The 14,998-nt window shown below is 34.8% G+C and overlaps 1 protein-coding gene across 1 annotated transcript in view; it reads right to left on the minus strand.

Moving 5' to 3' along the window:
• LOC150093146 (uncharacterized) overlaps positions 1 to 14,998 on the minus strand; it is a 339,961-nt gene that overhangs the window by 170,208 nt on the left and 154,755 nt on the right. Inside the window, exon 11 of the mRNA XM_090414162.1 lies at positions 8,877 to 8,988. Coding sequence (XP_090270288.1) covers positions 8,877 to 8,988 — 112 coding nt within the window. The remainder of the gene's footprint in view (positions 1 to 8,876; positions 8,989 to 14,998) is intronic.

The raw sequence follows: 14,998 nt of genomic DNA on the forward strand, positions 1-14,998 counted from the left end.
GCTGCTCAACCCCTTCACCAATGAGAACTTCCTACACTATTGCAGGAAGGTGAATCAACTTACAGCAGACTGCTGATGCACGACAATGTGAGGTGGTTGAGCCGAGGAAAAGTCTTCGAAAGATTAGTGAAGTGCTATGAAGAAATTACATTATATGTTGCAAATAAAAATTTGGATCAGTTCCCTCAGCTCAGTGACTACAGCTCTCTCAGTTCATATGAATGAATTGAACTTAAAGGTAAAAGGTTTTGGCAAAAGTATTGATATTATGTTTGGATACATAAAAGTCTTTAAAACTAAACTATAAATTTTCAAACAAGATGTGGGGACTAAAACTTATGAATTAGCAAAGCTGGAATGATAGGGAGTCAAATGAATAAATTTATAAGGAATAAGAGAGAAATCAGAGTACTAAACTAGCACTATACAGACAGTGCTCACACCCAGGCTGGAAAAACTTGGCCCAGTAAATAAAATGTTTACCTACTGGTGTTTGCTGGGATCTTTTTGTGTATTTCATTTTAAATAATCACAAAATTTGATTTGGATCTGAGATCTGGGTTAGATATAAAACAGCTGATTTAAAAAAATAAAAAGAGAGAGAGAGAGAGACTACAGATATTATAATAATAATCATTATTATTACCAGAGACTTCCAAGGAGCCAGGGACTCATAAGGGTGGTCACATATCAACCACACCAGCTATCATACTTTTTCTTGAATTTGCTCACACTATCTACCCTCAATACCAGTACATGACTGGAAGAGCTTCCCTGAAGACAAGCTATTCCAATCATGCACTGCTCTACAAAAGAAAAATCTAGTTGTCTCCCCTTACCTGATTGTATTTCATTGTCAATTTCCAAGGATGTCTCTCCTCCTCCTCTTCCCACCCTCTGTAAAATGAAAAATTCTATCTATTGGAATCCTACATGACCCTGTCAGAAGTTTGAAAGTCTCTATTATATCATCAGCACTTCACAAATTCTTAATCTGTTCTCATAATCTGCATTCCACAGTCTCTATATTATCTTTAACACTCTCCTCTGCACTCTCTCCACTATTTCTACATAACCTCAGAAACCAGGAGACAAGATGAAGAATAAGCCAGGATAGGTTGGATCAAGGTCTTGTAAAGTGGCAAAATGACTTCATTATCTTTACATGTCAATGTTTGTTTTAATATTCCAATTATCCGAGTTGCACCAATTTTGCTATATGACTTTTGAATTTCACTTCAGATCACCTAACTCTCCAAAGATTCCTAGCCAGATCAGCTTCTAGATAATCCTATCAATATAATATGCAATCGGATATCTCATCACACGAAAGTACAAACTTTACATTTACTAACACAGAATTGACAACGCTTTTTCACATGCTCAGAATTTCAACCTATTCAAATCATTCTGTAAGTGCTGCATGTCAGTTAGATTCCTAATTATTCTATCTTTTCATCATCAGCAAATAGCAGAACATCTCCTGTAAAATCCATCTCAATGTTATTAATATAAAGACAGAATAACAATGAACCAAGAAGTGATCCCTGAGTATACCAGTGGGCAGCAAGCTCATACCCTCATATTTTAATATTCCAATTATCCTGAGTTGCACTTGCAATTTTGCTATATGACTTTTGAAGTTAGCAGTTTATAATTAATTAATTATAAATTTATAATTAATCCAAAACTATATGCTCCTACTAATGCAGCAGCTTCTATGAGGCATCCTGTCAAAAGCCTTAGTGAAGTCCCAAAGTATCACAGCGTATCCATTCTGCTTGTCTTACTCAACCGCAACATTGTAAAATGTGAACAAGTAACTCAAACATGACTTTTCCTTAGTACATTCATGCTGTATATCCATTGGAAAGTATAGATTCTCTATCAACTCATTTCTGTATGTGGGCTCTTATGAACTTTTCCAAAATCTTGATCACCACTAAAGAGATACCAACAATAGGTCTATGGTTAGACATATCAGTCTTTTCATCATCTTTGTGAAATGGAATTATCATACATGCTTTCCATTCCAGTGGAATCTTTCCTATGCTGAAACTCAAATTATACAACCAGGTCAAAACCACAGCCCGTTCAGATGAACACTCTTTTAGCATTCAAGCTGATATCCCATAAGATCCTTTTATCTGATACACTTGCTGAGGATATCAACAAGTACATGCTGAATTCTTTTTCAGTTTATACAACAGTTCTAGTACCTTCACCTCATATACCAGATTGACAGCTCTTATCAAAATGGGCAATTCATTATACACTTAAAAAGGCTTGGGTGTTGGTGGTTATCAGACAACCATTACTCATCCCAACAGTGTGGCATACTCAAAACACTTACACGGAGCCAGGGCTATTTGTTCTAATGAAATAGTCCTGGAATCTGAACTTGGGTACCCTAGCAGCAAGTTTTTAGTCATCTCAAAGAAGAAATATTTTAAAATTCAGGGTGAATAATATACCCTAGCAACATGCCAATGGCTATAATCCCCATAAAATAAACCAAAAACCTCATACTATTCCCCTACCATGCTTCCCACAACAAACATACAAGATTTCAATAAAACTACTCCCATCCCTTACATTCAAGGTACATCTGAAAAGATTGCTAAGTTCTCCAAAATATAATCTCCATACTACCTTCACGCCACACTTCCAGCTAGCTACTTTTATCTATTCTCCTAAGGTATAACTTTATCCTCTCGGACATCCAGGAATGTTATAAAGTTCCCTATGCCTATAAATTAGTCAGAATGGTGGATCTATTAACACCTGTCATAAAGAACACAACCTATATATCTGCAATTACCTGTATGGCAATTCAGGTCTGGCAGCACATTCTGGCTATTCTTCACACAGAATTAAATGGAAGAGGGAAAACTGCAATACACAAAATTCACTACATGTCTGAGATACTTTTTTCAGAATCAGCAGCTACGAAGCACTTCCCTAACCTCAACAAGTACAGCTGTATTAATTTGCCAAAGATCTAGGAAACAGTCATTCTAAGACCTTTTAACTTCTCCAAATTAATTTCACTATTATCAAGTCTGTTCTTACCAAGAAGTCATTGTAAGAACAGGTGTTCGATTAACTGATTAGCTTCAGGTAGGCAAGGGTGCCTTTCTTCTTGCCTATTTAGTATTTATGCTGAGGATATCATGCATATAGCATAGAATGAGCTTAAGACAGGAATTAAAACAGACAGCAGATTCCAATAAATGGATCAGTAATCTTAGGTACACTGATAACACAGTATTCTTTTGTAATGACATAGAAGAACTAGAATGAATCCTTGGCAAAGTTAATGAGAATCAGCAAGAAAAGAGAGCGTATTATTTCCTGGACATTTTATTCTCAAAAAGATCAAAATTCAGGACACGAATATAATTCAGCAGGGCCATACTTCTGCATTTTTTAATCATCAGGAACAAATACAGGACTTTAGTAATCTGTACGAGTATATCAGCAGTATCATTGGTCACCTGAAATAAGGTTCAGAGGATAGTATTTTCAACAGGATATTGATATAAAGAGGACAGTTCATGGGTGATTAGTTGGAAACCTAAAAATTTCTTCTAAGTTATTTAATGACAAGCTAATCAACAGTGCTCATAGTTACTAGACTAATGAACTACACTCATATGAAGGATCCCCCAAAAAGGTTTTGAACTGCATTCTGCCTTAACTTGATTAAAACTACTGAAACTAAAAAAGTATGGAAAAATTCAAGATACCATACAAAAGTGCATTTTGCAATACCATTCCTGTATATGTCTCAATTATCATAATCAATTTCCTAAAGTGTATCCCTTCAAGGGGGTGTTCAGGCTACTATGACAGCATTACATGATTAAGTTTATATTAATCGATCAACATTTTTTATTTTTTCCAAAATTAGCCTATTACCTGTGAGTGATACAATATTTCCTTATCAAATATTTTGTTCTTCTATGACATTCTGATTGAATCAGTCCACCTAGACTTTTGTTTTCCTCTGGATCTTTTTTCCTGCCATATTGACATCAAGCAGCTGTTTTGCTAACTTTTCCTCAGCAATTCTTGAATGCTAATAATGTCAAGTTCCTTTCCAATGTCTTCATTTTTAAAATCATTCTGCCATTGAAACTATTCTATTCACTAATTAATTTTTCTTAGAAATCTGTGGTCTCTAGTCTGATCAAGTGCTTCATTTCTAACACAATTCTCATACTGATAACTTAAAATTGGTTTGTGTAATGTCTTGTATAATGCTGATTTGGTGTTTTGGCTAATTTCTCTCTTATTCCATATAAACTTATTCAACCAGCTTCCCATCATACCACCATATTTCCTTTCCTTTCCTTACCCTGAAGCAGTTAGCACACTTGAATGTGGCCATAAATTTGCAACAGCACCTAAGAAAATTACTGTAGAGGAAATAATGATACAAGTAGAAAGAGGAATCCACAGTCTTCCCAACTTTATTGCCAACAACATCAAACTGGTTGTAGCCAGTGTTCTCTCACAAGCTAAACCACCAAAAAACAACCTATCAAAAAAAAAGTTGAAGCTCTGCAAGAGATTAAAAGCAACAACAGAATAATAATTACCAAAGCAGATAAGGGAAATACCACAGAGGATTTAAACCAATCAAATTACTCAGGTAAGAGCTTGCCTCTTTACTTCTAGATTGTTCTACCTATCTCCCCATAGACCATGATCCCACCACCAGCACAATGAGAACACTCCATAGGCTCCTTAAAAAGGTTACCTCTTGGCCTGTGGAAGTTAACTAAAACCTTATAACTCTATAAGGTTTTAGAGATATATGGACTGCCAGAAATCTGTAAACAAAATGTGCCATTACATCCCATTGTGGATGGCATTTATTCACCCACATACAAAATAGCCAAACATTTAGCCAAAGTGCTCAACAGTGTTTGGCAACACACCTTCACACAAAAAAAACTCAACCCACTTTAAAGCCAGTACAGAAAACCTCGCACTCCAAACATACCGACATAATGGTCAATATTGATGCATCCTCCTTAATCACCAATGTCCCACTCAAAGATACTTAGTCCAAGCCATGTTTCTTCCTAATATTTCAGGCCTATTTCAGTTCACAATGAACTCAGGCAATTTTGTTTGGCAAGGAAAATTCTACAAACAGATAGAGGGGACTGCCATGGGTTCTTCATGGCGAGCTTTGAAGAAAAAGCTTTAAACTCTGCCCCACATTAACCCACTGTCTGGCTATGCTACGTGGATGATGTGTTCTCCATTTGGCTGCATGGCCTGGATATATATACTCCACAATTTCTTCACTCACCTAAACAATCAACATCCCAGGATCCTATTTACCTTGGAAAAGGAAAACAATAACAAGTCCCATTCCTAGATACTCTGATTACACGTAGCCTGGCATTCTCCATTTACAGAAAACCTAGACATACAGGTAGATACATTCACCAGCAGTCACCCCCCCCCAACAATATGGGATTATAAAAAACCCTATATAACAAAGCAAAAATAATCAGTTTGGATAACAGTGTCGTGACTAGTGAGCTTGACCATATCTTTAACACTTTCTTAGACAATGGCTACACCCCCCAAAAAATATTAAAACCATGTAACTGCAACCCCCTCCCTTCCCTTGCATAGCAGAGACTACTCAAAATCTATCATTCCAGGGCACATCCAAAAAATTAACAAAAGTCCTAAGGAAATATGACCTTACAACCAGTTACAGACCACATAAGAAATTGGCATATCTTATCCACTTTCCCTAGACCTACCAGGAGTATAATAGGTCCCTTAAGGTTGCAAACTCTCCTACTATGGCCAAACAGGCAGGACAACTAATATTAAAATATCTGAACATAAGAACTACATCCAGTTCCACCAATACAGCCACTCAGGACTTGCTGACCACACTTTGGACATCTACCACAGGATACAATGGAAGAAGGCTGCTCTATTAAACTGCAGCAAGTATAAGTAAGACTATTCATCAAATCTGCCTCAGCTCTGAAAAACTTTCCAAACCTCAACAAATTTGGTTGCATGAGACTACCCCAAATTTGGGAAGCATGCATTTTAAGATTGTCAGCCCAATGGCCAAGACAATCCAATTTTGCCTAGCCCACTAGGGGACAGCGTTTAGGACTCTAGGCCTGACTTCTGTTGCTTTTATTCAGCCTCATTTGCTCTCAGTGTTAGTGCCTGCATGCACATATTTTGTGATCCCTGATGATGGCAATGTAACATTGCCGAAATACAGGAAGGTATTAATTGAAGTTTTTTTATAATTAATACTCTAGTATACGTTGTTATTTCCTGAAAAATTAAAAGCTAAGAGAATATCTAATAACAGAATGCCCAACAAAAAGAGTTAGGATAGGATATCAAGGAAGTCCCTATTGGGTTTCTGCATTTTTCTTATATAAAAGAATTTCCACATAAAAAAGAGTATGTGGAAGTCTATCCAGATTCAGTTGGATAGTTTGGTATTCACAAAATATACATAAGCTCTAATGACATTCTACTGTTACAGGTGTAGATTACTGCAGATCTGATTTTAGGAACAAAAAAAGATTGATGTTTTGTAATTTGATTTTTGATGTCAACTGGTGTTCTTCCTCTCATTTTTAAAATGTGACCCAATCAAGAACAAGTAGTAGTAAGCAACAGAGAGAGAGAGAGAGAGAGAGAATTGAGATTATAAATCTGTATTTAAGAGTAACAAATAGAATTGATATGTTATCATGAGTAAGATGCCTTGGTTTTGCAAATAAGCACTAAATGCAGAACAACATCAGTTGCTCTGCCAATACTACTTCTCTTTTATGTCAGGTTCAATGACCTGTTATAGCCACCAAGTAACTTGGCTTCTTAGAAATGTGCTTATTGCATGTGACAGGATAGTGCATGTCTGTAAAAATTGTGTGTTTTTTCCTAGCTAGTTTGTTTGTTTTGCACAATGAAAAACAAGTTTCCAGGAGAAAAACTCCTCTGTCTCCACACTGGACTGGCTAATTCACCTTCAGTTAAAAAGTCCTTCACATCCTAGTTAGGATTCGAAACCAGGTATTTCCAAATGAAGTTATCAGCAACATTTTCCTAAAAAATGATTACAGCCAAAACACAATCAACAAAATTCTCTACAAGACCTCACTAAAAAATGAAGATAAACTAGACTACAATAAAACTATAACCATTCCATACATTAAAGGGACATCAGATAAAATAAACAGAATACTAAAGAAATACAACCTTAAAGCCACCTTTAAACCTCCTGCAAAATTAAAAAACTTATTCAACTCATCCAAAGACCCACTCCCTCTGCTGGCTCACCCTGGAGTATACTGTATTTATTGCACCTGTAATCTACCATATATAGGGGAAACAGGACGCACAATTTCTATCAGACAAAAGAAACATAAACGACACATTAAATATAATAACTACGGTGAAGCTGGCGTTTCTGATCATGCTCTGAACACTTTACATAGAATTGACTGGAAAAGCACCAGTTGTTTACATCAAAAGTTGTTTACACCAGTTGTTCATACCAAAACATGGTATGAACGTAAATTTAAGGAAGCTTGTGAAATTCTTATAAACCTCCCTAATCTTAACAATAATGATGGTCTAAAAATCCCAAGCATGTGGAAGGCACATATTCCACCCACGGAACCTTTCTCTCTCTCTCTAAGAGTTAACTATAAACAGGACTGTAGACAATCCCGGATCTTAAATCTAATATAACAATTGTCATGTTAAATTAGGACATCACTGTTACTGTAAGAAAACTATCTAGATGAAAGAATGTTTCTCTGATGTTATCTTAAATAGAATATAGCTTTGATGTAGTTTCTAATTAATTAATTAATTTTATTTGTATTTTTTATTTAATTTTTTTTATATATATCATATTTCCACTAGAGGTCATGCCAGTGGAATAACTGTTGATCAAATCATTGTCTCTTTAGCATACTGTGTGAAACGTAACTCAGCTTGTCCTTGTATATTTGTGTATACTCCAGATGATGAACTTAATATGAAGGTCGAAACGTCAGGAAATTAAAATAGTTATTTCACTAAAAGAAAGGTTTTGAAATGAAGGATGCCACTGATACTGACTTAGCTATGGAAGAAACTATATATGTGTGTGTGTGTTTATTGTACTAAAATGCATTATAAAAACAATTATAATGAATAGCGAGTTTATCTAATGTGGAGGAAAATGTACCCATTTGTGATTCCTGTTGAGAAGTCCATATAAATTGTATGCTATTAGTTTTCATAAAGATAAAATTTGTAAGTTGTTAACTGCATGACAATAACTTTGATCACCTGTTTAGAATGAATGAGAAAAAGCATAATTAATGGAAGAGGATGCTGGAGGAAAATTGGACAGAGAGTCAGTGCAGAAAATAAGTGGATGTTAAAATCAACATCAGTACATCAACAAATACTGCTAGTATTCTACACTTAACAACCAAAGAAATATTAGGATAGAATTTAAGGTGAAAAATTAATACAAAAGACTTTTTCTTTATTTTAATTGAAAAAAAATGCACCTTTTCTATTTGAAACTGATAAAACTACATCACCACCAATTCAGGAGAAATAAAATTAATAGAGAAAGGAAATATCAGAATAACAAAATCAATTTCAATTCAGTTAAAACAAATACTCACAGTATTCTACATGCCACAAAGAAATATTAGTGGTAAGTAAGACGAAAAAATAATACAAAAGATAACTTTTCTCTATTAAGTTAAAAAAAAACAACTTTTTTTTAATCTCAACCTGATGATACAAATTAATCACATCTTTTTTCATTTTTAAGTCAATATAAAAAAAAGTTGATATACTTGAGAAAATGGTTGCTGTTGTTGTCTCTGCTCTTTATCAGCCTGTAATGACTGTGAAATCAGATGTGCAATTTCACTATTGGTGCTATCTTTTTCTCGGCCAATTAAAAACCTGAAAAGAAAAAAAATATACATTTATACATGTGGGTTAGTGGGTTAGCAATGCAATTTCTTTCAGAGCAATATAATACAGGCAGACCCTAAATTACTCAAATCCCAACCTGTGTAAATCTGGACTCATGAAATATTATCCTAAAAAGAATATAGAAAAATTTTGAATTATAAATTTTACTCGATGTGCCCACATTATTCACACATCGTATATTGGTCTTCTGCAAAGTAGACAGTCCATGTAGTGCAAGCATGTGCCTTCCTCAATCTTGCTTTGATTGAGGAATTGAGGAATAGAGATATGCTGTATTTTTAGTGTTTCCAGTACACTGTGGTCGAGTACATTCATGACTGAAAAAGGAACAGAAGGGAAAAAGAGAATTCATGCATAACCACACCAAACTTGATCTAGAGATGAAAATAAAAATTATAAAGAAATATGAAGGTGAACAAAGCTTAATAGTCATAGGAAATGAACTTGGTCACACTATCGACAGTGAATACAATTGTAAAGGATGTTGATCACATAAAGAAACAAATGAAAGGATATCTGCCTCTTTAAAATCAACAATAATAACAAACAAAAGGGGAAAAATCATTCTGGTACTATTTGTGACATAGAAAAATTGTTAACTATATGGATGGAAAACCAAATCCAAAAGTGCATTCTGCTAAGCTTAATATGTTCACATTGGGATGAGAGAATCATCTCGAACAAACTGCAACCTCAAGGCAGGATAAGATGTTTCCTCTTGCTTGGCAGACATGTCACATATTGTGAAGGGCTTTTCGATTATAATCAATTCTGCATAGAGGGTGGAGGGAGGAATGTGTTTGTTTCAGGATATATTAGAAAGTAATAATTTAGGAGAATCCTATATTCATTCATGGTATATTTAAATCACTAAAAGGTATAAATATGTGAGCCGACAGAATAATAGGCAAACATAAAGGAAAGAAAGAAAAGGTATGAATATAAATATTTCCATTAGAAACAAATGAACTAATAATTTACAGTAGTGATATATGTGACCAATAAGTTGCTGGGTGGAGTGAATTACATGTGACCTATAACCTCTAGACATGTTCACATGCTTGTCTAGAGGAATAATTTAAAAAATAATACCGATGAGGAGAGGGAAAGATATTTGTTTGCAAAATATAACTCTAACAATAATAAACAGTAGCTGTATACATTAGTATAAATAACTGCAGGAAGAGGATTATCCAATGAACTAATATAGTTCAATTTAGGTGATTCACAACTAGTCGTGGCAAAATGTGTGTGGGTTAAGGAAGCAGCAATTCATCATCATCAGGTACAATTTGTTGTGAGTGTTATATGGATCTATTTCTATGTTTTATTTAAATTTCACTTTGTTTTCGAAGAATTTTCCTTTATTCACTAATGATCAGTATACACTTTTTGCATAGTAACATATGATATGATTTCTATATATGAGTAATATATAGAAATAATATGCGAAAGGATATGAAAGGGTTGTTGGAAGAAGCAAGAGTGAAAAAGTGAAAATCATAAGTATATTAACTCAATATAACAAAAATGATTTAAGAAAAAGGGCTATAGTGGCGATTGATTCAAAGAGTGCAGGCTGTGTAGAAGGAATGGATGCAAGTTTTTGGAAGTGTGGAGTGAGTTTGAGAGAATACTGAATTTGTATAAGAGGGGTGGCCTGCACTTGAATGTGTTTGGTATCTGGAGTCTTGAAAAAGAAATAAAAGTAATAACTGGTATGAGACCTAACACAGAGAGTCATCATCATCAAATTCCTGACATGTACCCTCAAGGGTTGTAGAGGATATTATGATAGTACTACTTGAAAAACTTAACATCATTAATAACTTCCTATCAAAAATTTTCTGCTAAATTAATCAGTTACCTGTCAAGACTCCTACCTTGTCAGATCTTATATTTCTGTCTTCAAAGGCACTTTTCATTTTATCAATCCAGATATACCTTGGTCTTCCACTGGGTCTTTTTCTATGCAACCTAGCAGAGAACACGTGTTTTGCTAATCTTTCTTCTCCCATTCTGATTAAGTGACTATATCACCTCATATAAGCTCTGCTAACACATTCCTGGATGTTAACAATGTCAAGTTCTTTCCTAATATCCTCATTTAATGTACATCCTTGTCTGACACCAGAATTCACATTCAACCATCTTCCTGCACTTCCTTCAATTCTAACTGCTAACTTACAACTCAAATAAAAGCTAAGTATTGCTTGATATAATGCCCCATTGGCACCATACAACTGTAGCACCTTGTCATATGCCTTTTCCAGATCTACAAAACTTAAATACAAATCTTTGTTATATTCCCATGATTTCTCAACTATTTGTCGTAAAGTGAAAATCTGATCCTGACAGTTTCTATTTGGCCTGAATCCAACTTGTTCTTCACCAAGCTTCCCTTCCAAAATCCTTCTGAACCATTTCTCAAGTATACTTGCGTAAATCTTACCAGAAACACCCACTAGGGAAATACCTCTGTAATTCTCACATTGTTTTATTTCCCTTTTCATATATGGGTGCTATGAGAACTCTACATCAATCATCTGGTATTCATTCCTCTGTCCACCCTGAACTATGCAGTGTAGCCACTGGAAGACTTTTATACCTCAATACTTGAGCATTTCTAGTCGAATATCACGTACTCCCACTCATCAAATTCCTGACATGTACCCTCAAGGTAAAGGATATTATGATAGCACAGGCAACCCTCATATAGCGTGGATGTTAGGTTCCACAAAAATGTTGCGTTATGCGAGACTCAGATCACATAGAAAAAGTAGGATTAGGTTCCGAAATCGTTTTTTTTTTTTTTTTTTTTTTTGTTTAAAGATTATACAAACAATGACATCCAATAAAATTATATGTTTATTTAATTCAGGTAATTCATGTAATTTAAGAAAACATATAAACTCTGAAACAAATACATAGTATAAAATTATAAATTGTACGTAAACTTCATTGCATATAATACATAAATGTTTTAGGCAAAATAAAATAAAGTGTATATTTTAATCGTCATCACTCTCTTCAAAACTAACATTTCGTAGATGTGCTTTATTTACGAGTGGCCGGACGTCGTCATCACTTGAAACCTCTTGGACATCATTTGTATAATTCTCATTGTATACTTTGGCTGGTTTAGTTATCAAGAAGTCAGTAATAAGACCTTGCTTACCACTATGCTGCAATTTTTTTTAAGTTCATAATATGGAGCTAAACAAATATCCAAATGTCTCGTGAATTTTCCGGAGCGCTCCATTGAGAGATCATTATCCATAAAATAACTCTCTTGCCAAGTCCAATCCTTCTGCTAATTTCTTTAAACTGAATTCTTTAACAGATCCATCACAATCAGAATCTTTGGCAGAACTTCCCCTGCCATCTATTAATTGTACCAGTATTTAAATCTAATTTCCCATTGTATAATTCCCATTGTATACTTTGGCTGGTTTAGTTATCAAGAAGTCAGTAATAAGACCTTGCTTACCACTATGCTGCAATTTTTTTTATTAAGTTCATAATATGGAGCTAAACAAATATCCAAATGTCTCGTGAATTTTCCAGAGCGCTCCATTGAGAGATCATTATCCATAAAATAACTCTCTTGCCAAGTCCAATCCTTCTGCTAATTTCTTTAAACTGAATTCTTTAACGGATCCATCACAATCAGAATCTTTGGCAGAACTTCCCCCCACCATCTATTAATTGTACCAGTATTTAAATCTATTTTCCCATTGATTAATTCACTATTGAAAAGATTGCAGCACTTATGAAGAAGTTCGCGAAGGATGAGTCTCGTGTGCTGTTCAAAACCGAATGTATCTTCAGTCTTGTTCAATTGTTAACTTGGCAGTTTACAGTGGGTGGGTTTATCCCTATTAACAAACGGGTATATCGCAAAAGTGCTCTAAGTGGCCATTACTATAAAAATATTTTTTTTACATAAAAAAAGCATTACATATTGTATGTAACTCACCAAAAAATAAAGTGCTCAGCTTGAGCACTTTATTATAACACACATGATTTTTAATGCGCTTTCCTAGCAGAAAACGAAGACAATTTTCAATAATAAATACTTTACACGGTAAACAATTGATGTACATGTATGCTAAAGGGTATTTCCCCTAATATAAATTCACTACTTATAACTACATGTGCGATACAGGCAGAAGCAAATTTAACAAAGATAAATTTCGATTTTTAAGTCGCGCATGGAAAATATACGAAAAGATAAAGGGTTACTAAAGTTTGTAGATAGTCTTATATCGAAACTGCGTTCAACAAGGGTTACTACAATTTGTAGAGCGCGTTATATAAGTACCGTGTTATACGAGGGTTACCTGTACTACATGAAAAACTTATATCATTAATAACTTCCTATCAAAAATTTTCCACTAAATTAATCAGTTATCTGTCAAGACTCCTTGTCAGATCTTATATTTGTCTTCTAAGGCACTTTTTATTGTATCAATCCATCCACATCTTAACCTTCCTCTGGGTCTTTTGCCAGCCAACCTAACAAAGAACACTTGCTTTGCTAATCTTTCCTTTCCCTTTCTATTTAAGTGATCATACCACCTGAGATTAGCTCTGCTGAAATGTGCCTGAATGCTCACAATGCCAAGTTGTTTCCTAATATCCTCATTTTTAATATGATACTGCAATTGATGCCATTTGTTCACTCCTCTAATCTTTCTCAGAACTTTCATATCTGTGGTCTCTGGTCTTTGGTCAAGTGTTTTATTTCTAACCCAGCTCTCAGATCCATAAGTTAAAATTGGTTTGAACATCGTCTTGTATACAGCTAATTTAGTGTTTTGACTAATTTATGCAGAGAGTCAGGGAAACTAAATTATAATGGGAGGAATGGTGAGAGTATCTGTGTAAGAGCAAGAATATTATGTAACTGTGTTAATGACAGAAATTGGCATTATCATGGTAATGATTACGAGGAGAGAACAGTTGTGACTTTGTGTTTGTCCAATTCATATCCATCAAACGTGTGCAAAGATGTCTGCATACATCAGGCACCAAACAAAAACAGAGATCTGCAAGTTGTCCAAATGTGTCATGCAGACTACACACAAAAGTATACAAAAGAACATGCAGGTAGTTTAGTATGTGTGTACACAAATGCTAAAAGTATCAAAAACAAAGAAGTAGAGTTTGTTGCATTGGCCAATATGTTGGAACCTCAGATTGTAGGTATTTAGTGTGATTTGGCTATCAGAATCAGAAATACTAACTTGTATCGAGTGTAAAGGGTACAGAATTTTTAGAAAGGATAGAAAGAGCAGGAAAGGAGTGGCCATGCTGCTAATGATATTGAATGACTTGAATCCAGTTAATGTTGAGATGACTGTAATACTAGTAACAGTTTATCATGTGGCAGTGAGTTTGAGGCCATGTAGTGTGAGGTGGAATCTAACAAGATCAAATACATAGTGGGGTGTTGTTACAGACTTGGGGGATCAGCTGCTAGTGATGAAGAAATGTATCACCAAATAAAAATGATTTGGGGAGGGGGGGGAGAGTAATCATACTAAGGGAACCACCTTAATTATCCAAACAATGATTGGGTAGCATTAAAATATCGTGAGAAGAATGAAACTGAATTTATTGAGCTGTTGTGAGACAACTTTCTCAAGCACAAGAAAGGACACTCGGGAAGGAACTTGAGGTCAAAGAGGGCTAGATTTAATCATAGTGTCAGATGATGTTTCAGTTAAAGACTTAACTATTCTGCCTCCAGTTGGTGCCAATGATCGTGTGGTGCTCACTTGGGAGGTGGCTAAGTTATGAATGTTTCATTCAGGAAAGGGTACATGCTGAACTCTTCAGTTAGTATACTGATGGATGAGAAGAATATCAACAGTGCATGGGAAGCATTTAAAAAATACTTAAATGATAAAATATCAGAATGTGTCCCAAAAGTTCCAAGAATAAATACAGTAGAAGTCAGATGGATGTGTAA

Source organism: Typopeltis vanoorti, chromosome 24 (genome assembly GCF_054136105.1).
Source record: "Typopeltis vanoorti isolate ZY-2024b chromosome 24, IOZ_Tvanoo_1.0, whole genome shotgun sequence".
Classification (NCBI taxonomy): domain Eukaryota; kingdom Metazoa; phylum Arthropoda; class Arachnida; order Uropygi; family Thelyphonidae; genus Typopeltis; species Typopeltis vanoorti.